The sequence below is a fragment of the Hippoglossus hippoglossus genome, chromosome 13 (genome assembly GCF_009819705.1).
Source record: "Hippoglossus hippoglossus isolate fHipHip1 chromosome 13, fHipHip1.pri, whole genome shotgun sequence".
In the NCBI taxonomy this organism is placed as follows: Eukaryota; Metazoa; Chordata; class Actinopteri; order Pleuronectiformes; family Pleuronectidae; genus Hippoglossus; species Hippoglossus hippoglossus.
Window position 1 is genome coordinate 8,995,215 of NC_047163.1, and position 24,217 is coordinate 9,019,431.

Genomic DNA, 24,217 nt, shown 5'->3' on the forward strand with positions numbered 1-24,217 from the left:
GCACACATGGCTCCAAACTCCCGCATCCTCCCTCTGGTTCTCACTGCAAACTCGCTTGATTTTACTCTCACATGCACAAACATGCACACGTGAAGTCATGCAGGCAAAAGGAATATATACCTACATACAACTTTGCACATGAATAAATATACATTATTTTGGCATTATAATCTTTTGGTCATAGGTCCCAGCAGATGAACCATTCCACTCAGAAGTCAGCTACTGTGCAACCGAGTTGAAGGATTTCAAACCTATGACTTATAAACTTAATTTTCAGTCTGCAACTAGATTGATATCATGCATTTTTCTCCAGACCCATAGGAGGTCACCTTGACCTTTGACCACTGAAATCAGTTAATCTTTGAGTCAAAGGGACAAATAGTCCAAATTTTAAGAAATTCACTAAAAGCAGACTTGGAATATCATGTTCAAGTTTCCGTTTTGCCAAATGTGAAATTATTCTCATATTCTCTCAAAGATAACGCGTTCACCAGGCAAAAATGGGGTTTGTGAGGTCACAGTGACCTTGAAGTTTGACCTTCAACCACCAACGATCGACAATGTTCACCAGCTACTTCATTTATACTTTCTGTGTACCATTTGGGACAGAGTAAAGAGGAACTAACTGCTACCACCACAGACGTCACAGATCATCAGTGGTGAACACTGCAGCTGTGCTCTGTAAAACTAAACAGTGACATGAAACTCGCAATAAATCTCTGTAAAGCTGAGAGGAACTTCAGTTTGTCTGTGGGTTCTTCACTGAGAGTGACCGCTCTCTCATAGAGGCCTTGATCTGGTCATATGGTCCATGTTAGTGCACCAAGAAGAGAACATGCCTCAGAAAAGAGCCCAACAGTCACATTAAATTCAATAAAGCTGCACCAAATTACACACACTCATAGATTTCAGCTTTCTAAATATGTCTGATTTCCACATCAAGATAAATGAATTATTCACAGGAAAAACAGTGAAAATGTTCAAAGGAAGTGAAAAAAAAAATCCTGCATCAGCCCCCTGGTCCATATCCGTACCAAAATGTAATGGGTTCTTCCCTGACACATAGAATATAAATTTCGTGTTAATCCATTCAGTAGATTTTGTGTAATCTTACTCACAATCAAACAAACCAACAAGGTAAAACCATCAGACCTCGGTGAGACATGACATTTTTGGGGCCCAATCTAGAAGCTACACTTTCTCATTGCAAAAACCACAACATGCAAATCAGCAACATCAAATCATCAGAAGCACAATTAATGCCGAGATGCATTGACATCATTGAAAAAAACAAAGCTGACATGTTTATTCATTGTGTATCGTGTGTGGGCGTGTGTCTTTCACCCCCAGCCTACAAACCCTCACCACAGTTCGATGACCTTTTGAACCTTTTCACACGCTGACTGTTTGTTTGTCCTCTGACTCTCCTTACAACATTTATTTACATGCATGATTATGCATTTATAGCCACAGCGGCGGCGGGCATGCTGGTGTGTTTATGCTGAATGCCTTTCATGTCTTCTTACAGCGCTGACATCCAACACATTTAACCACAATGCCCTCGGAGCTGAACACAACACCTGACAGGCAACAGAGGAACAGGTTTCTATAGTCAGCCAGGGAAGGAGGGAGCAGTGGGTTTGATCACATGCAAATACCACACACACAGGGGATATAGGTGTTTACGTACGAAAACAAAGAGTCTTATTGTAGACCAACTTCACTGAATTATGCAAAAGGTTTGCATCTGTTTGTGTGTGCATACTAATTCATGAGCTGAGAGAATATTTAGACCCAGAGAAAGAGTCTGTAAAGTAGCTGATGTCTTCTTGTGTTTTTGGTGAGTTGGTCAGTCCGACTCGGAGCAGTGGATGCCAGTGGTCTTTTTTATCCCAGCTGTCCATCACATGTCCCCCTGTGCCCTTCCTTACCCCTCCTCCAGCCAGCTCTGGGGTCCTTGTGGCAGGGAATGAAAGGCAAACTGAGAACTTAAATGGGTCTGCAATGTTACACCACAACAGGGCCCATGACCACCCCGCCGCCCCCGACACGTCTCTGGTCTTTGAAGAAGATATTTATAAACCATTAGTGTGGCAGCGTGGCGAGGGTTGGCTGTTTTATCTCCCAGATCTGTCATGTGCTACCGTGCACGAGGCGAGCTGTGCTGACAGACTGACAGAGTGGCGGCTGATAGGACCGCTGCAGCACAAGCCCAGAGTGGTAGGCGGCGGCCGAGGGCCCCCCGAATGCCTCGCCACTTCACTGCCGGTGGGACGTGGGGAGGGTTTAATGCAGTGAGACCGTAATTAAGAAGTTGAGTGATCTGATTACAGACTTAAATTGAGCTCTCATCAGAGATGAATTACAGGATGAGGCTTATAAGCTACAACATCACATACTGAAACGCCTCCCAAGTATCTGAACATCTGGAGAGAGAAACTGTTCTTCTTAAGTGTTTATAGGGAATCGCTTAAAGAAACACTTGTATTCTCTGTATATAAGCCCGACTCTGTTGAAATCATAGCTCAACTGACCTTTCAGATCAATATCAACAATAATATCTGGAAGTTTTAAAAGTCTGCTAGTATTATATAAACTGTTGTTTTTTACATGTGATGATTGATACAAATTGTTACTTACATATGTAGATAAAACGTTTTACAGCTAATTAACTCAACTGTATGAGATCTCTGTTTCAAGCAATTTCTTGACACTTGCTAAACAAACTTTTTCCTCTGCATTTCTAAGGTTGTACTTCTAAGTCACTAGACTTTTAAAGGCCTTCCAAAGTGCAGATTTTCAAAAACACCTCTTTCTATGTATCTGTGCACTTAGTAAAACAGCTTATTTCACAAAGGCCCACTGTTGCTTTGTGTAATGAGCATGCAACAGAAACAACAACAACAATGGCGGCTATATACTGGTTTCTCTACGTTCGGTTAGCACTGCTAGGACTATTTACAAGTAAGCAGCTAAATATAGCGTTACTGCACTAGATTACATGTATTCACAGGCGTCTACCTCGCCCCATATTGCTTGGACCACAGTGTTCTCTGCTACTTGAAGGATAATTGATGTAAACTTTATCAACACCCACTGACCTGGCATCCTGATGTGAGTGTTAGTACTCAATTGTATGTTCTTCTCTAGATGGAGATATTTTGTAAAGTGAAGGTTGTGTAGACGGAGATCGTTTTTAAAAAGGGGGAAATATCTCTTCAAAAAAATAATAGCAGTAGTGTTGACATGGCTTAAGGTTGATAATTTCAGATAAACACCAATACTGATATATCGACCTTAGTGGTGTAACTTTAGTCCTGATGAAAGCGAAAGTGTTAAAATGACAAATCACTGTTATATTTTGACCTATTTCTTGGTTGAACGTCCCGAAGACTCTGCTGGTCGCCTGCCAACTGCTCGGAGCCAAGAAACACAACAATTATACAACTGTTCCTGGTTCCTCTCTCTTCTCTTTCCCCTCTTTCGCTTCTCTCCTCCTTCTACACCCTGCTCTCCTCTCTCTGGTTCTGTTGGAGGTTTCTTCCTGTTAAAAAGGGAGTTTTTCTGTCCACTGTGGCCAAGTGCTTGATCATTGACCAGAACGCTGAAAAGCTGCAGAAATATTTGGCTTCCTGGTTTGGTTAATCATAAAAGATTATTAAAAATATTACTGTAATAAACGCCTTCTTGGAATTTAACACAATCAATCAGGTTTAAATTATACAGCAGTGAAACACATGCTCACCTCATCTTATATCTTATTCTATCTTTACCTTAAGCAGAGAAATGAGGTGATTAATAATTAACATTACCTGGTGCACAAGCCATTACATAGGCTAAATCAATATTTAAAAAAAAGTCTAATAATAGCATGCTATTTTAACATGTATTTAGGACATGGAAGACATGATTGACTGCATATATCCTGATAGAACATGAACAGGTGTGGGTAATAAGTGAAAAATGTGCATTATTTAGAGAAAAATGAAGCCTGTTTTATGTACGAACTCTTTATAGACACACCAGCCTGTAGATATTCTACCTTTGTAACATTAGAAATGATGCTTCGATGAATTTCACTCAGTGAGAGCAAGTAGTTAAATCTTCAAAGGTACAGACTCAGAAGAGTCAGGCGCTCTCGGTCAGTAATGATGGTCAGAGCCCCGCTGGCCCCCATCTCCACTCTACATTACATCTAACAGCCTTTTACAGGCAAATAGTGCCAGCTGACCCTCTCATCCACACACTCACATGATGTCCACCTACAGTAAAGCTGAAGGGCCTGACCCAAGGTGAGAGCTACAGCTTCAGGTCTATAGAGACCACAGGAAATCACTTGGCCCTGGCTGCTGCTCTTTTCTCACATTTACTGTAAGGACACAGGTTATGTTTGCCTTATTCACAAAAAGACAATTTTGCACTTTCCAACTTTTATCAGATTAATCTGAGTTTTCCATGTTTGTACTTTATGTCATTAGGTCCCAATGCTTCACTATATATAAAATCGAGAGAAATATGACAAAAGAGTTTCCCAGATTACCGAGGTTAAACACATGTTGGAGAACCAGGACATGTTGATGACAAGTGGACTGCTGGAGCAAGACACACATGGATGCATAAGAACTGAGAATTGATGGAATGTTACAAGAGAGGTTACATGGAACATGTGGGAACCATCAATAGAAATAAGCGAATATTAAAGCTGGAGATTGAGAGACTCAATCAAGGGAATAATAGCACAAACCCGACCCACTCAGTTCTGAGAGTACTAAACAATACGGATATAAGGGAGAAAGAGGTTTCACATATTGTAAGAACCAATGGCAAAAGCTGGTGGACCTAAAAGAAGACCACAGCAACCTCCCAGAACAAAAACCAGTCAACGTCAGAAGTCTCTGGCAGCACCAGTACCTGACAAGATCCACTCCAACTGATTCACAGGCATCACAGCAGCTAAATTGAGTTGGATTGAGTCAACACTTGAGCAAAGCTTAGAAACAACATAGCAACTTTGGAAACAATACCAGAAGGTCAAAGCACCAGCTACTGGAGATATAACAACCTGATCAGTGCCTGGATGGACCTCAACAAAGCGTACTTGAGTGCTTGGCACTATACAGAGCACTGATAACCCTCAATGAGGCTATGGAAAACAACACTGGAAGCCAACTCCAAGGCAAGATATCATGACACTGTCCCTGTTCTGCAGAAACTAGATCATCGCAAAGAGTGGATATTGATTCAGATTCAGAAGTGGAATGACCATCAGCCTCCTCTGATAAATAAATGGCATTGACATGTACGCCAGGAGTGATTGAGACATAGACTCGCCAGGATCTACAGGAAGGAGTCTTTCAGATTGGATGAATATCGGAAGAGCGGGAAGGCGATCAGGACTGAAAGGGTGAAGTTACCAGAAAGAAAGATAACAGACATACAGGACAGCTACAAGCACCAAGGTATCCCAAAGTCTAAAGGGAGCCATGATCATCAACTGAACGAGGAAGTGGCTGGCATTTGAGAAATCAGCGGTTCCAAAAAGCCGACCTGAAGGAAAGCTCAGAGGGTCTTAGCACAATACAAGGTCCTAAGCTCCCAACAGATGCTGGAGTCTACCACAGCAGACAGGACCCAAGGTTGTGCAGAGATGCCCATTAAACAGTCGAGCACATGGTAGCAGGGTGTAAGTTGCATGCTGGGATAGCGTACACAGAGAAGCATAACCATGTGGCTGGGGAAACAAGAACATCTGTGCCGAGCTTGGATTAGAAGTACCCGAGTCACGTTGGGACAATTACAAATGTTTGTAATTTTGGTGGATCCGACCCTTTAAACAGCTGCTTCACCTTTGTCCCAGTTTCACTCACCTGTGGCACATGGTGCAGGTCACCTACAACAAACCGGAGCTAAATTTAGACTGAAAACCGGAGCCGTATGTTACATAATGAAAAAAGGGGACACAGAGATTATTCTCCATCCAGATTAGATTTTTATCTGAAGTTTGTTTCTGGAAAATTTGCTTGGGCTGTCTTCCCTTTGTGGAAAAGCAGTCATTTAAGCAAATAAAGTACAACCCAATAATTGAGTAAATGTGGGCATTACAATTTAACTTATCCTTACAGGGTTAATTACATTTAAATCACATGATCTGCTGTTGTCAAGTCTGTGTTTCTATAAGATTAAACACACACATTGTGTAAATTAGACACAGGAGAAGCTATTGCGCTGCACTTGTTTAAAATAGGTTGTTCAGTACCTCACCCCTGCAGATGATTACTGTCCAGTGCAGCTCTGTGCCTCAGCAGTCACAGTCGTGTTCATGTGTGACATTTTACTGCCGAGCAAAGTGTCTTGTATCTATTCGCCATGCTCGCAAATCACAGCTGCGATTTATGTGGCGCAGTGAATTGTACAGGTAATTTCGCTCCTGCTTTACTTCCCTTCTGTGCATTACTGTGCTAATGTGACACTTTATTGATCCCTGTAGGTAAATGTTCTTTTCCCAGCAAGGTCTAAGTGCAGGGTCAGTAACAGGCGAGCAGCTCAGCAGCTGGTAAAGATTCAGTGTCGTGTTGAAGGATGTTTGCCGTCATGGGGGCTTAAACCTGTGGCCTGCTGTGGTTGAAGGACGGTCACCAAACTCAACACGCTGCCAAAAGCTGCCTGTTGTTACAAGATTTCCCTGTTAGTTAATGCAGATGTACAGTATAGTAATTATCTGCTTTGTAACTGCACTTCAATCCTCACACTACCTGCTTGGATATATGAAAATGTAAGCAGACATATTATGAAATAAACAACATGATACTACGGTAGAATCTGAGCACTAATTTAATTTATTGTGGAGATCTGGAGACACAGCAGCAGCAGTAAAACACCAGTTGAAGTAGCACAGTAGCAAATTACTTTTGGAATCATACACACATACCTATTACTTAAATTTACCCACCGGCCCCACTATCTCACACATTAACTTTCGCAAGTCAGCGGTTGCACAAATGTTCATCAAAAAAATGTTTGTGTGTACACTCATCACACCATTCAAACACATGAGCAAATTGCGTTTGCCTCGTGATCCAGCAGTGGGCGCTCACTATCAGCTTGACCTTTTGCATGTCTTCTTGACCCATCAAGTCACTAATGTTACGTTGTTTTGCAACAAAAAAGAGGCTAGCAAGCAAAGCTATCCTGTGTGGACAATCACAACCTCAATTGAATACATATGAATTTGCGTATCGTATCAAATTTGTTCAAACAAAATTTTTGGAGTGAGAGCCCAACTATTTATCAATACTTAGTTTGACGCTCTAGTTATATAGCATCTCATATCACAGAGAAAAAACAATCTGATATAAAAGATCAGAGTGAACGCTCTGCAGATACTGCACCAACACACGTCTTTTCATGTCAAATGTCCAGTGATCACAGGCTGTGTAATTTAAGTTTGCATATGTAATGTTGCCAAAAGCAAAGTAAATACAAATTTTACTTTTGCTTTACAACCACAGCAGAATGAAAAGCAGGCAGAGAGAAGGATTTTAATTCACAACCACTGACACATTCCCTGCAAACAACAAATAGATACATGTAAATCATAAACACATCATACAGAGGAACAATTGAACCGTAATGGCCTTAATGGACCATATGATTCAGATGTTGTAGCCACAGTCATGCACTTTCTCGTTCAAAGAAAATGAAATAAAGTGGTCCCCAGTGAGCACACACCGTCAGCGAGAAAGAGTCTTTACACAACAGGGACACGAAGTCGATGTGTGCTTCCATTTTACACAGTTACGAGCGGCGGTAATTTACGAGAGGTGAGAATCAACATGGATTATCACGGTGTAAAAGGATTCAATGGCTCCCCCAACACTGACATGATAGATTTAGTCAAAGAGGCTTTTAAGGCCCCTCGAGGGTCCACTTGTGAATGCATTACAAACTGCGCTTTTCTCAAAATGCTCCCCTCACTTTTGCGATTAGATGGAGAACAGTTGCTCCTCTGAGACTGACCGAGTGGTGTCTCTGTGTAATGGTCAAAGACGAGATGGTGATTCTGGTGTTTTGTGTAATCCTCCTGAGCTACTTTACTCTTCATCAAATATACGAATATAAACCTGGTTTCTTCATGATTGCAGATTTGCCGAATGATCATTTTCCTGAGATGTGGACTGAAAAGAAATGGGTGAAATTAATATGAGTATGTTTCAATCTATTACTGCAACTAACCAATGTTTTCATCATCAATAGATCTGATTATTTTCTCCATTAGTCAATTAACTGTTTTGTCTTTGGCAATGTCTGTTCTAATTTCAAATTGCTGTTTTTATTCAACAGTCAAAAACGCATTAATATATTTCATTTATTGATGTCACAATAGACAGTGACAAACTACAAATCCTTATATTTGACAAACTATATACACAAACTATACATTAAATAAATCTGAAAACTGCTATAATTTAAACCCCACCTACACAAGCAATGATCTAATTCTTCAAGGGCCTCAAACCCGGGGTATTACTTTGACTATTCCCTCCACGGCTGAACATATATAGAAAAAAACCTGTAAATGTTCTAGAGAGAAGCTTTTTAAAATCAAAGCAAAAACCTTTGGGTTCAACATTAAAACCTTGAGAGCTGCAGTTATCACAGTGTTCTCTGTTGTTGTGTGGGGCTTTTACTCCACTATAAGTGCCTGGTTCTGTTAAGATCTTTGAAGACAGCTGGGAGCAAAGGGGTTAAGCTTTTAATTCTGCTACAGTTCAACAGAGCATTGATTAGTTTGGATGGGGCCGTTGATGGAGGCGGAGGTTGTGTTTGTTGTGGAGGTGGTGATTACAGATGGTAAACAGACCATTTGCATGCTCATAAAATGAAGAATTCGGTTTTATTTTTGTGCATCTTTCCATGTTACAGCGTTGTGTTGTGTTTCTGAATATAACCGTCGGTGCCCTGAGCGTCTCCTGCTCTGGCAATTAAAGCTGAGCACACAGTGGACTTATAGACACATTTGTGCAGTGACTGAATGGCGCCTGTTGCCCTTTGACCCCTGCAGCCTCACACCCACTCTCTGCTCTGAGACCCCTTTCTCCCGTCATGTCGATCTGCAGCAGCCGTGCAGATAAACAATCGCTGTTTCTTAGGCCAGGTCACTAAGCTGCCTCTCCACACTCTAATCTTATTATCAGCCCAAGCTGGCTTTAGCGGGGAGGGAGACGGAATCAACAAAAGTCGTGCTCGAGACAAGACATCGTAACATGACCACTGTCCTTTAACTTGTGAGACAATCGCATTATAGTAGAAACCTGGTGGTGAGCATGGAAAGGCTGAGTCTGGGAGCGAGGCTGGGAAATATAGTTTCCACTAACTACAGAGACATTGTACAGTACTTCCCATTGTAAAAAAATATATAAATACAACATAATACAATAATAATAAATACAGTATAATATATAATATCATTTTAACACGTTTGTGTAATTTCTGCTTTTTAGAAAAATCTATTGATAAACAGTGAACAATAATTTACTGCAACATCAGTTAACTGGAAAATAATAAAAATGAAATAAAACCATTTCAGATTTTTTTCAATTTCACTTTTCAGGTCAATTCAGTTTACGCCTCTCATTTTTCACACAAAAGCATGAAAAGCATACATAGTTAAATATTTTTAGATGGTGCAACATCAACATTTACACTGGAATTAAAAAACGTAAAGCTCATTTTTGCTCAACGTTAGATAAGAATATGAAAAGGGACTGAGCCTTCTGTCCGTACTCTTAAGGACCTTTCAATGCCCTTTACAATACCAGTCACACACATTCATATAATGACTCCATGCACAGCACTTTTCCATCACACATCAGTCACACCATCAGAGGCAATTTGGGGTTCACTGTGTTGCCCATGGACACTTTGGCGTGCAGAACTCGAGGAGCCGGGTATTGAACCACTGTCAGATTAGATGTGAGACACGAAGCAGCTGTCATTCTTGAGCTTTGTGTCATGAAACACCTGGTTCCAAAACAAAAGCACCTACCTAACCTTTGTTTTACAGCCTTTTCAAAGAAAACCGGCTTCTAGGAAAGAAAGAAAGCTCTTGAGGGCACAAGCTATCGTCAGAGTCTTCACCTAAACCAATTAGGCTGTTGATCAAATGCAGTGGTCCCCTCACCCCCAAATGATGCTCTCAAAAGGAGTATAAATACACTTGTAGCTGAGGTGTTACTCTGTGATATCATGAGGGACACTGAAAACTGTAAATAATTGGTCCACATGAGAAACACTACAGCAGCAAACACAGGATCTGAGAAGGATTATTTACCAGTGTGAGGCAAAGGGTGAGTCTGCTGTTCATGGTCTATTGTCTGTAATCCACCTTTCATCCAGCTGAAGCTGTACATCAGAGACTGAGACCACACTGGAACTAACTCTATAAACTTTATTTCAGTAAATGGTTTCAACTGCGCAAATAAATAAAACTCCTGCCACAATGTGGGAGTGAAAAATGACTCCAAAGGCTCATTTATGCTGCTTTTAAGTACGAAAAGAGATACGCTCATTTCAAACAATGTAACCGTCAGTGCCCAAATAGTTCCATGCGTCCTTTAAGATTGACCTGAAACCGAAATTAAAAAAACATGTTTTTTCTTACCAACTCGCAAAGTCTCTCCTCAAAATGTTACGTCAGTGTTGAAATTTCTTATGTCCTATGGTCTTTTCACTTGAGCTTTTGTACATCACATAACTATTAATTCAAGTGGTCCTGATCCATATCTTTCAGGATAAGTGCATAAATACAGACAAAATGAACACATGAGTACTGTTTCCATACATGTGTCTAAGGTTGAGCTTAAATTAGCTGTTAGAGTCAAATAGAAAATAAAAGAGAAATAAAAATGCTCTTCGGCTATGGCAGCGTATGTGCTTATATGCTGAAACTCTTTCTGTGTCTGCAGCAGTGACACTAATTTTCTCATTTGGAATCAGTAAGGACATGAGCACTGATCAGACGATCTAAATGCATGACGGTCGTCTCCACTGCAGGATTTTTCTGAAAACTCTCTGCCAATACTTTGTTCTTCTTTGGGCTAATTTGTGTCAGTGGAGGAGAACAGATGAATAATGAAATAAAGGCGTAAATGCCACAAAAGCAGGAAATGTCTTAGTCTGAGTCGCTGATTAATCACAAACTGGATTTGACTCGCTTCAGTAGGAAAAAGGAGCGCTGGTATTTTAAATGTGCCATGTTAAAATAAAAGCTTCTCTGCAATAAAGTTTATCTGTTGAAACTGACAATTTACTTTTATTCTTGCTCTTAAAAGCATCTTTCAATCTCCGGTTTATTTTCAATCAGTGTTTTAACTCAGGATTTATATATGTAACCTTATGAACTATAAATAAAATAGACAATGCCAATACAACCAAATATATAGAACTAGATTTAAGAAAATAAGCATATTTTTTCCATGAACATGAATACACATCTTTTCAGCATTGTTTTTTCTCTGAAATAAAAGGCTTCATATCAGCAAACATTAGCATTCATACCAATTTGTCTATGAAAGGCTGATATCGGCCGATTTTGACCAATTAATCAATCAGGCTCTTATTCACCTCATCAGTAAACCGCCTGGATCATTGCAATGTGCGTTCAGTTTGTATGCTTCCCACTGTATGGTCCAGTTTTCAGTGCTGAACTCTTTCTCTGATGTGTCACCACTTTCGGGATGAAATCCTAAATTTCCCCGGCTTGACTTGACACCAGAGAAACTTTATGACTTCATCTTCCCATTTCAAATGAAGCATATTTGATGTCTGAGCTGTGGCGCTAAAGGTGCCGCGGCTGCCGAGCTTATCAGGTTTGTGCAGGTTTCTTAGAAGCAGCTGCGTTCGCCAGATCAATTTAGAAAACCAACCAACCTCTGGGTCGGGAAATAGAAATGAGAAAATTTCCCCTCCTGAAAATAAGACCATATAGGTGAGACTCACTCTATAGATACTAATATATGTGACTTAATGCATGACTGGGCCCGCTGCCACTTTGCTGACAGAGATAAGGGAGATGGCTCAAAAAAACAGTTCATGTTTTTGTACACGTGAGCTAATTTAATTTCCGTTCAGCTAACTACTCTTTTATTACAAAGCTATTTTCCACAGTTCTTATTTCAGAGCAGCCATAAAACTGATACTGCAAACGAGTTACTGTGTTGAGCAAATTATCTGTTAATACAATGTCAAGTGATTTAGTCAGAATTTCATGTCAGAGAGAGTGGAGTTATAATAGAGACGTGCTTATATTCAGTATAATCCATGTCTGCTGTCCACTAGTGAACACTTAACCAGTTCTCAGTCATTTATAATGATTCAGCTCAACACTTTTCCTTCTCCTCATACAAACAACTTTAAAAATCTGCTCCCAAATTACATGGGCTCTTCTATGGTTCATGCCCCACTAGTTTTTGAGTAATCCTGCCAAAATACTTCGATAGAAAACAACCTAGATCGAATGGCACTCAGTAGAGCGCATACCTTCACTAAAGCCCAACGGTCCTCTGATGAAACCACATTTAAATTCACAAGAAGTATTTTTTGTGTAGTTGCAGCCCTGTTATAGTGCATTAAAAACTAGATATCAAATGTTTATCTACTGCTGCTAAATAAGTGACATTAGAGTTCTACCAGTTACATGACATTCTTTCTATTAACTGTAGTTCTATGAAGATGATCTTAACGCTTCTTGTGATTCAGATTCATATGATTTGTGAGCTTGGATCATATTTCCGGTCTATAAAAACTGGGGTAAATGTAAAGGTGTTCCTCACTAAATGCAGAAGTAAAAGATGGGAATTTTCTGCTTAACATGCTGCACTGAACAGGAAATGAAATTGAATCTCACCTGAACCGTTCGTGCAGAGTCGCTGACATTAGTGATGATGCAGAGGAGAAATTTCTCCTACCAAAGCTCCCTGGTCATACTAATGACATCGAGAGAGGCTTACAGACAGGAGTGTCACTTCAAGTGATGTTAAGGTCATTACTCTGCCCAGCTTCAATTCTCAGCCATCCCAAAGAGCCAATTATTCCAGGGTTTGACAGATCCCTGAGATTGTAAAATGCTGTTTGGCGACGCTTTCTGCTTGGTAGGTTGTTTGTATTTTGAGCGGCAATACCTAAAGGTATTGATTCTAATGGCATTGCCTCACCGCCACCAGCGGAGCCGAAAGAAAATTTGTTCCACAAACTAAATTGATGCTACGGCTGCTATAAACACTTGAGGGCTGGAGAAACAAAAGAGTAAGTAAAGGGATTCATGAAAACAACAAAAGCCATTTCAGGAGGATTTGTTGTCACACGGTGAGTAAGTGGTGAGGTAAGACACAGGAAATCTTGACCGTATATATAATAATTATATGCTGTCAAAAGACTAGTCAGACATGTCATTGACAGGTTTAAAAAAAAAGTTTTTTAGATTAATGGGCCTAAAATTTGAAACAAGAAAATGATGATTTATTATTAATCAATATTTTACAAAACAATCTATCAAATATACACAAGCTTCAGAACAGAAGCAACAGTGGTTTTGTTTCATTACAACACTACATTATTCAACTTTTTTGACGAACAATTGTTCTATAACAGGTGATGAACCTAATTACAGATTTTATTTAGTTAGCATGACTTTTAGATCGAGCCATTGGATTTATAGCAGTTGTTTTGGAAATATGATTCATGATATCCAATCGCAATATTTAAAAAATCGCAAAACCCATCTAATCAGTACCCAAAAATCTTGACAGTATGCAATTAGGGCTCTTATGTGTGAACTTTTAATAACTTAAATAATCCCTAGAAAAATATTTATGCAGAACATAAAAATATGATTTTAACTTTGACCTTTGACAACCAAAATCAAATCAGTTCCTCTTTCAGTCCAAGTGAACATTTGTACTAAATTTAACGAACTTCCCTCAAGACATTACTGAGGTATCATGTTCACAAGAATTGGACACACACACAGACAACCTGTAAACATAATGTCACTGGTGAGGAGTAACATTACAGAGCCACGGTGTAAAGCAGTCTTAATCTGCGAGGTGGAATAACTGCGGCCCGTGCGCTCGAGTTGCCTCGCCAATGCAGGATTGACCCGAGGGACCTTCTTTAGCCTCAGATAACCACGCCTGGAGCCTGTGAGGACAGGTTAGACCTCAAATCAGATGAGAGCATTAATCTGGCCTCAACAACCCTCCCCTCCATCTGGCGAGACAGTCGAGCAACAGGAGAAAGGAGCAAGTCTGCCTCTCACTCCTCAATGAATACTAATCTCCCATCTTTGCTCAGACCGAAGCCACCGTGCTTCAGAACACACCCGTTCTGTCCTTACACGCATTCAAATCCTCCAGTTTCTTACGGCTATCATCCACCATTTAAAAACTAACCTGTCACCAGTACAGCCTCGCACAAAACTCATCCAACCCTGTGACACCACAGTGAAAAAAAATCCCATCTCCCTTTGCTTTACTATAACTGCGAAACAAGGCAATAATCTTAGCGCGCCTCAGTGCAGAACTCATCTGCTGCCACCAGACAGCCCATTTCCTACCTGCACTACAAAGTCAAAAGAATAGAGATGTTTCTTTTTCTCTCTTTACAGACGAGCAGTTTTCAGGCGTTTTACCCCCACAAATCAATCTCACTCTGTGGATAAAAGGAAACATTTAAAAAACGCTGATGAAACTGGTTTTAGTGCGTTAAAAAAAGAGCCTCCATCATGTATTACAACAGCTTGCAACAACTGAGTATTTGTGATGAGCTGCAGAAACCGCCTGAAAATTAATTTCAGCAGGTGAACGCGTTCTTGAGCCACGAACTCCAGCATTAATAGGATTTCTTTGCCTCAAACCTTGACGTGAACGTCTCTTGGCAAATCAAATGCCGCTGCAGACGTCAGTCGGGGGCTTTTTGCGTAGTGTATGTGGGTGTGTGCACCTGGTCTCTAAAGTTCACACGCTGGTTTCTAACCGGAGCAAAGGTCTCTTTTAAAGACTGAATGTACCTCATTAGTTTGTGCCACTTCGTCTCAGAGTGCACCTGGTCTGAATCAGCACGACCCTCGCCTACGCCTGGGGTGTAAATGACACACTCCTACGAGATGCATCATTTATGGCCACAATCAGGGGAAACCGGCGGCTTCCACAAACTCAGCACAGCTCATTTGGATGCTTTTTTTTCCTTTGTAGAATATCTATGATTCAGAAGCTGAGCGGTTACAGCAGCAGAGGTAAAGACGAAGGAGCAAAGCAAACATCTGATTGGCAGAGAAGGGAAGATGGACCAAAGTGTCCCGGTCGTCTCATCCTGCAGGTGGTAAAACTCCACTGGTCACCAACGGCCACATCATTAGTCTCATGAAGATGGAGTGTGGATGAGGAGGCGGCAGGGAGGTGAAAACACACCTGTCAGGCTGCACCACCGCTGGCTCAATCAGCCTGAGCTTCATTACGATTCACTGCACTGAAAATCTAAATCTACAGCGACATGCATTCGACACAGCCACAGCCCATCGGTAGGTTTACAGAAGGATTTAATTAACTGACCAAACAGAATTTACTGAACAGCAGCTGAATTTAAACAAAGCCTTTGTCCGATACATATTCGTGAGCTGTGGGAGGTCATGACGCAAAATGCTGATGGTTGTTAGGGTAGTTGTGGTTCCAGCAAACCTGAGTACGGTGAATATACCACACTGTAAAACACCAAATGAGGGAGTATCTTTTGAAAGAAGTTACAGAGACTTATACCTGTCGCCTGGAGACTTATAAGATAATAAATACAAATCCTGTTGAAATAATTTTCTTTGAATCAAAAGGAAAATGTGCATTTAATCCAGTATATTAAATTACATCTACCACATTCTTATCTTGTATTCCTATTCATCCAGGTCATGGTATCTTCAGGAATTTGGACTTGGTTGTGTTTGCCGTTTTATGTTTTATCCACTTCTAACTGACTAATGGGAGATTTACTCATGTTCAAATCCTGAAGCAGCGACATTTTGTACCTCAATGTCTCACTGGTTTGGACTTATAACGCAGGCTACTTTCTCTTGTCATACTTGACATCAGAAACCTTTTTCAGCCTGTTCAAATGTCGCACAGTATCAACAACCATCACTTGACATCTGTAGCTGCTGCATAAAAACATTAATATTTGATCAGATTAGGAAAATGAATCCTCCGGGGTTTTACTACCATCGTAAACAACACTTCTCAGACAGATGAGCTGGAGATTGTCAGGCATAATTTCCTTTTGTTCCTAATTACAGTATCACTCCCCTGAATACTGATTACTACAGACACAGTGTATAGTAGTGGTACTGTACTTTTAATAAATATACTGTTAGAAACATTCATGGTCAGATTGATGTGTGAAGGGGCAATGATCTTAAAGCGGGTCACTGCTGTTTTATCACAGGAGAGAAAACACCATAACATATCCATGACTGTGAGCTTTCCTTTCTGTGAGTAGTTTCAATAAGTGAATAATTCAAGTGCACCACAAGAGGGCTGGAATAGATGCGACTGTAAAAGATAGAGATGAAATGGTTTGAAAATCATTTAATATGATTATAGTCATCAGAAATATGATATTCTGTACTTAAAGCTGCAGTTAAATTGAACTAGTACAACTTCTCGACCCTTCCTCCTGTTTCAGATGAGTCTAAAGCGCCTCCCTGCACCAATGTCATCGACCTGCAGAGCTGGAGAGCCTTCCTGCCATACTGCGTGCAACATGAGCTGCTGCTGGCTGGCTAATTGCAATGAAGCAGACATTTGGCTAACTCACGCTATGTAGACAACCACTATAGCAACACTTGGCTGTACAGCTCAACCAATAGCTCGCCAGTCTCTCAGCTGTCAATAATGATTGATGTTCAACGCATTTTTATTCGCATCAAATGACTCTAAAATTAAAAACTTGTATCTTAATGTGTACTTTTTTTGTCCATGTCCAATCTGCTAACATGGAGGAGGTGGGATTTATGACATATATTGCAGCCAACCACCAGGTGGCGATCACGATACCATTGTGTTTTCCATCCCTGTTTACAGTCTATGCTCTCTACATGTCCAGGATGTACCCAGCCTCTCCCCCAGTGTCGGCTGCGATTGGCTCCATGCCCGACTGTGATCCTCAAAGGATAAGTTGTAAAAATAATGGATGGCAGGATGTACGATCAATATGTTGGGTCTAATAATTAGGTTAAATTATTTAATATTCTGCAAATACTACACTCTTAATTTATTATTAATTTAGGACAATAAGGATACTAGATAGAGTGCACTCTATCCAATTGCGACTGGTAAATTTCTCTGAACATGAAAACAGTTTAATCACTCGGAGCTCAACAGAATTAATCAATGCTGTGGCAACAGAGGCTGTTGATCAGCAAAACATGTTACAGTCTGTATTTTTCCACAGAAAAATAGTTGAATTGGGTTTTCAACTATATCATTGACTCTCCTTTGTTGTCGAGCTCTGTCGCCTTTCACTTTAATCAGAAACATGAACAAACCAAAGATCTTTTACAGTCATGGTGAGAGAAGTTTACACTTGATGCCTCCTCTTCTGTACAGCATTTGAACATTTTCTTCAGTCGGAGTTAAACTGTTCCCAGTCGTTGCTGACAGAGCGGCACAATCATGAGAATTATTCGACGGTTACAGTATGCTGTGGACAGCAGATCGCTAATGCACTCAGTGTAGCTCACATCAAAGCAAATCACCCGGCAACAAAATGCTGATTAGTTTGTGAAAATAATGGTTAACATTGTGTTCCATATTTTTCCTTCTGATGCCGGGGAAACATGGATCATTTGTTTAATGTGCATCAGCTAAAATGTACATGGCTCCAACATAATGATATTCCCTTTATAACAGCAAAGCAAGCACAACACGCAAACTGCAACCAAACACTTGCGAGCGAAATGGTGGCATGTTACACATACACAGTGTTTCTGCTGTTAGCCAAACTAAGACCTTTCAATTACACTGAAAGTATAATAGTGAAAAAAATATTTCTGTGTTAATTTAGTACACACATATTATTGACTTTTTACTTCCCATGTCTATATAACAATAATTATTGTGCCCAGGAGCAATGTATGGATTACTGAGCAAGGACCACCCCCCCCCAGGACCAGAGCCTCTGTTTGATGTGATCATGAATATTTCTTGTTTAAAAGCCAGAGAACTTAAGAATATGAATAAAAAATATCCAAAAGAGACACAAAATCCCCAAAAGACACAAAAAATAAACAAAACATAAAAAGTAAAAAATGTATCTTTGCCAGTTTCTCATAATCCATTAATATCAGGACCCAGATAACTGGCATAAACAAATATTTTTTAATATATTTTTTCTACAACTGACACTTCCAGGAAACTGTCATCTTTCACTCCTGACTTAAATATGCCCGGGGGGGGGGTCTGCTATCTCAGGGTTATTATTCATCTTGAGATAAATAGACTACTCGATTATGATTGGATACAAAATAGTCATGTGACCCATGCAGTTGGAGGTCGATAAAATAGATGAGTTTTTACAGTATTTACAAAACAGCTTTCGCTAATTATAATTTTTCAGTTTCTTACGCTACTTACATATGCGTTGGATTAACGCTTGATGGTGGGCGTGCCTGAAGTCATAATGACGACAATCACATTTTCATGCTTGGTTTACACAACATAGCGAGCCTTCGTGCAAGTTTGCCGTGCTACCCAACACTACAATGCTAAAGAGAAGTACACGAGATACATAAATTCCACAACCAGCAGGTTAGCCAGTTGCATGTGCCTCCTCTTTTGCACTACTGCGATTTGATTGGCTAGTGCCCACGCTTGAGTGTTTGTTTGCACACGATTTGAATGGCTGGTGCCTCCATTACCACATGAAAAGTTGAGTTATGCTCAACTTCTGCCTAACTCTGCGCTAACGAAACAATGCACCGGTACCACAAAGCAATTTGGCATTACATGGTCTTTCGGAATTCAAATAAAGCGAGCAGCGTTTCCATTAAAGCCACATACGTGTGAGTCCTGTGTTACGTGGCTACAGTAGAGCTACAGCTCGTCTGTCAACAAACGTCAACATCCTCCAGGTGAGTGCAGCACTTCCAGGCTCTTTTAATCACCTGCCTCAAAGTCACATTAGCTCAACGAGCTGGCACACACAGCGCCACTCAACACCTGTCAACCTCCACTACTGTAACTGTCACTGGAAAATCAACACAGATAACTTGATGTTTAGAGCCTTCGGTGTGTCACTGTGATGTCAAACACACAGCAGCTGTTGTGTAGGAACAGAAAAATATGCACATCACTGTCCTTTTCATTGTGTGGCGCGAGCGTGAGCCAATTAATCTGACCTAGTTCTATACGGGAGAATCCTTTCGGTAGCTTTGGCTGTTTCTGCCTCCAATCAGTGTCTGCAACCTCTACAGGGGTCCTCCGAGCGTTCATGGTACACAGAGTGGACGGTGGTCAATTATAGGAACACCCACACTAAAGGTATGTGTCAGCCTAACAAATGCAACCGTATGAGAAACTGGTGGAAATGTATCAGCTTGAGTCGATAGAGAAGATAAATTCAGCTCAATGAAGTGACTCAGAAGACGAACAGCGTCAGGATGTTTTCTCTGCAGCAGATTGTACTGGTGACAAGAAAGAATTAAGACTAACACGTTTTATTTTAATGTGTTCAGCTCATTACTCTGCACGAGGATAGAAAACTAAGGCACTTATTCTAAGTGAACCTGGATTAGAGCAGAAACAATTAGTCACTTAATCAATTAGTCGAACAGGAAAATAATCATATAGCAACTATTTTGATAAATGATTCAAGTAATTTCTAGAGCAACGGTAGAGATAAAAAAGGGGAATATTCCCTGGTTTGAGTTATTCTCTGGTTAGTTTGTTGGAATGAGCCAGCTGAGCATTTTACCCTGTTGAGCGTAACTACAGAAACACAATCAGAATCAGCTTTATTGGCCATGTATGCGTACACATATATGACAACTACACTCATCATTATCATTAGCACACAATTAGACACAAGAAAAAATTCAATTCAACAGTTGACGATTAAAAACTGAGACTGTTGTAGTGTGTAATAACTTTCTCATACCGATCTACTAGTGAATATACATACATATATATATATATATTTTTTTTTTAAACTGCCAACGATTCCTAAGACGTTGTCATCAAACCCTCATGACAAAGAAATATAGCTGAGGCTTAATAGTTTAAACATTAATTGTTTTATAAATAACAATCAATAAAAAGAAAACACAAATAAAACAAACATGAAAGTGGAATTTAGAAAATAAATATAAATGTTTTCAAATATTATTGAAACATATATCATTATCTTTTAGAAGTTCTTTGACTTCTTTACTTCTTTACTTCCAGATATCTCCCAGATCTCTGAGACTCTGTCTTGCCAACCTCTGCCTGTGCACTGATGGTTAATTCACATGCAGCAGCCTGCCAGCAGTGCTGTTTGTTCCACTGCTGGACGACCACTGTTTAATTTCTTGTTTAGTTAATCGTGCAATACATAATTAGAATTACCCTAAGCTCTGTGAGTTATTCTGTGAAAAGGGATATAGCTGGCTCGCAAGCATCAGCTGACACCGGAGCCAAGTGGCTCCCGTCTCATTATGAAGCAGCCGTCACTGAACACAATCAGCTGAGGACATGGTAATATTTTAATAGTGGGGCTGAGGAGAAAGGCATTCTCACATGAGGAGGGTGATGTTGGCATGCTAACCTGACTCTCCAGTCAGACTACTGGCTGCCAAGTCGCCTAGTCACTCATGAGCAGCAGTAATGTGTTACATACTGCGTGATACTGTATCACTGAAATGTTCAGCGTCGTCTCGTAGAAGCAAAAATGAAAAGGATCCTAGAGGCAGCTGAGTATTAACACATTTATTTAAACCTTTAACAGCCAATTAGCAAAGTATGGGTCTCGTCATGTAAAGCCAACAAGCTGCATTTCTTTAATAGAGGCTGAGTCTTCTCGGCTCATTTGAAGTCATATCGGACAGACGGGCAGCGCGGTTTACTGCAGCAGTTTCTCCCACCGCTAATTCTTACGTTTCTGACAGGCAGGATTGGCTTTTGACAGGCTGCTTAGCTGCTGTCGGAAACATAAAAAGAAATCCATCATGCAAATTGAGAAATCCACTTGATCACCAGAACTGGAGGCGACTGTGAGTTGCTCGTCAGCGAGCCCTCAAAACTGAGTTCATCCATTTGTTTCATTCCATTTAGCAGTTACACCAAATCAACAGACGGCAGATGTACTGTCACGCCAGAGTGGTTCCCATGCACATGACAACAACACAGATATAAACTCAGGTGTCCTGTGCTTTGTTGAATAATGAAATACACAAATGCTTTCTATGTAATTTCAGCATCTGAAACTGAGCTGAAGATGGATATGATGTCCAGCTTTCTTTCTTTTTTTTTTTCCAAAGCTGGAGTTTGAACCAAACAACTCCTGACACAACAGACACAAGCTGTAAAAACCTACGATTTCTTCACCAGCGCAAAGACAACATCTGGTCAGAAGTGATGCAGCGGCACTGTTGACAAGATCGTCCGAGTCAGAAGAGCCTAAAGGCCTTTTATAGAAGCGGAGACTAAATGATGCAGAGTGTGTTTAAAAAGAGGGAAATTCCTCATGTTTAACACTTCTTGTCAATATTTGTGTGTGATTATGTAACGTAATAGCATCCAGCTGGAAAACAGCTGTGAGTTCTGGCTCCGAGTGAACAGTTTCAAGTACAAACCCTTTTTTATTCACAGTGACCTTTCAACAAAAAGCCATGTCATTTAAATTGTAATCTTTGATTTTTAAAAGGTATAATAAGGCATAATTCGTGAGCTTTTCTGCCAATATATTTGAATTTGTATCAGTTTATCACTGAATTTGTTGCTAAATTAATGCTTACAAGCCATTCCAGGGGGAAAAAAAGTCAATATTTGATAGAACTGAGATTTTATATTTCACCATTGTATAAGTGATCCCCCAAATATGTCTGGTCCAGAATCATCACAATGACATCCTGCACTTTCAGGTATAAACACATGGTTTTTATATGTCTTATTTTTCATGTCACAAGGGACAATAACCATCAAAAGAAAGCAAAGGAAAAAAACTTTCCTTGAAACTCAATTTAAGTCATTCAACCGTGCAACAACATTATGCCCTCTTAAGATGAGGAGTGCTCCGCTGTGTGGTGCCTCAAAGGGGACCTCTAGTAAAAAAAACAAGCCGTGGCAGCCACTTTGAATTTCAAAGCAATAGAAAAATTACATATTTCATGTAGTGTCAGCGTGCTCTCGTTCCCGCAAAACTTTGTCGCAGGACAGGGTGGGGGCAGGGGTCAGACGCGAATAGACTCATAACTGCAGATACGTCCTATGAATGGACTGAATCATGAATCTGAGTATAATGCAAAGTGGATTAGAATCTGGTGTTTATGAAAGCCTGTGAGAAGGTAGGGCTGGGCGACAAAACATTTATCGCAGTATAATTTTCCTCAATAGCAATATGACAAAAGTCCAAATACTGTATGTATTGATGTATTGATTATATGTTGTGCTGGCTCATAAAAAACATTAATGCTATATCTAAGATTGGTAAAATTAGTGCCCGTTCTAAACTTGCCTTTTCTCTTGGTTAGGTTCAGGCTCCGCAGCTGCTTCAGAATTATTCCTCCTCTAAAATGTACGGTCACTTTTTTTTATTGTTTGCGTGTTGGCCGTTGTCTACAGAGGTTCTTATTCACGGCCTATGGCGCAAAGTGAAGTTACAAAATGTTGCGATCATCCTACCTGGTTTATGTACAATAAAGATTTTATACTCACACACACACACACCGAGTGTTACAGAGCACTGGTTGCCTGTTTATTACATTTTTATTAATATTTATCATATTGCTTGTCCGAATCGCACCAAACTCGGTGCTGCTCTTACCATGACCACTAAGAGTCAAGTCAAAGGTCGATTAGATGAACGGTTTGCGAGAGAGACAGACGTTTGTGGAATTTGTAGGTAGATGTTTTAAAGTGTCATAAAGAAGAGTTTAAAACTTCACTGATTGAGCAAAATGTATTAATGATAATAAAGTGACACTTATCACGATAATTACCGATATATACCGATGTGGAAATGTCTATATTGATATTTTTGGTCATAATTTCCAGCCCTGGTGAAAGGTCACACAGGTAAACTCTCTTTACTGTGTTGTATGTTTGACTTTAGTCACTTAATTGATCCCAGGTAACAATTAAAACTCACGATTCTGTTAATTGGAATAAAAACTAACTTTACTTTGAAACTGCTTCTAAAGTGGAGTTCGGCGTTAGGGAAGGTTTTCAGTGAAATGTGAGATGTTCCCGTGTTCCATGCAGATGGACGTGAGACCTCCTGGTTCCTCAGACACTCCAACAGCAGCAGCTTAACGACGCGTCGAGTGAATTAATCAGCTTATTACCTTGAAACATCCACATGAACAGCAGCAGCGCGCGAAGTCTCGTCTTTATCTCCATGGCGCCGCATCCACCGGCTCCTCCAAAGTTCACACAGCAACAAACACGGGCTTTCACTTCCACAAAATGCGGCTGGACGCGTCTCCAGGTGACGGTGTCCTCTGTGAGAAGCAGCGGGAGCACATGGAGCCTGCTCTCCTCCTCTCTGCCATCCCGCCTCCTCCTCCTGCTCCTCTTCCTCCTCCAAGCAGCGGCTCACATCACCGGGGCGCACCGGCGGCTCCGCGCCTCACACCCGGGGGGAAGGAAAGAAGAAACGCTCTCGCTCCCTCGCTTTCTCTCATTCCTCGCTCCTCTCGGGTGTTTTCCACGTCTGCTGCCTCTGCCGGGCTTCACTGAGTGAGGCTGCCTCGTGTCCTCCTCACTCTGTCAAACTGTGGGAGCTTTATTCACCTGCAGGAGCTGCTCGGTGACGCCCCCTGCCACAGAAACCTCAACTGCAGCCGGACAGTCAGACGACACTGTGTAAAAAGTTCACCTGAACAGACCCAGAACTATCATACAGGTGTTTATGAGTTTATAAGTATTCAGATCCTTTAAGTTAAAGTAAATAGCCTAATAATACTCCATCAAGAGAAGAAGTA

At 40.6% G+C, this 24,217-nt stretch overlaps 1 protein-coding gene across 1 annotated transcript in view; it reads right to left on the reverse strand.

The window, feature by feature from the left end:
- esamb (endothelial cell adhesion molecule b) overlaps positions 1 to 24,008 on the reverse strand; it is a 40,968-nt gene extending 16,960 nt beyond the window's left edge. The window contains exon 1 of the mRNA XM_034604134.1: positions 23,579 to 24,008. Coding sequence (XP_034460025.1) covers positions 23,579 to 23,633 — 55 coding nt within the window. The 5' untranslated portion in view covers positions 23,634 to 24,008. The remainder of the gene's footprint in view (positions 1 to 23,578) is intronic.
- Between the last annotated feature and the right edge of the window lie 209 nt (positions 24,009 to 24,217).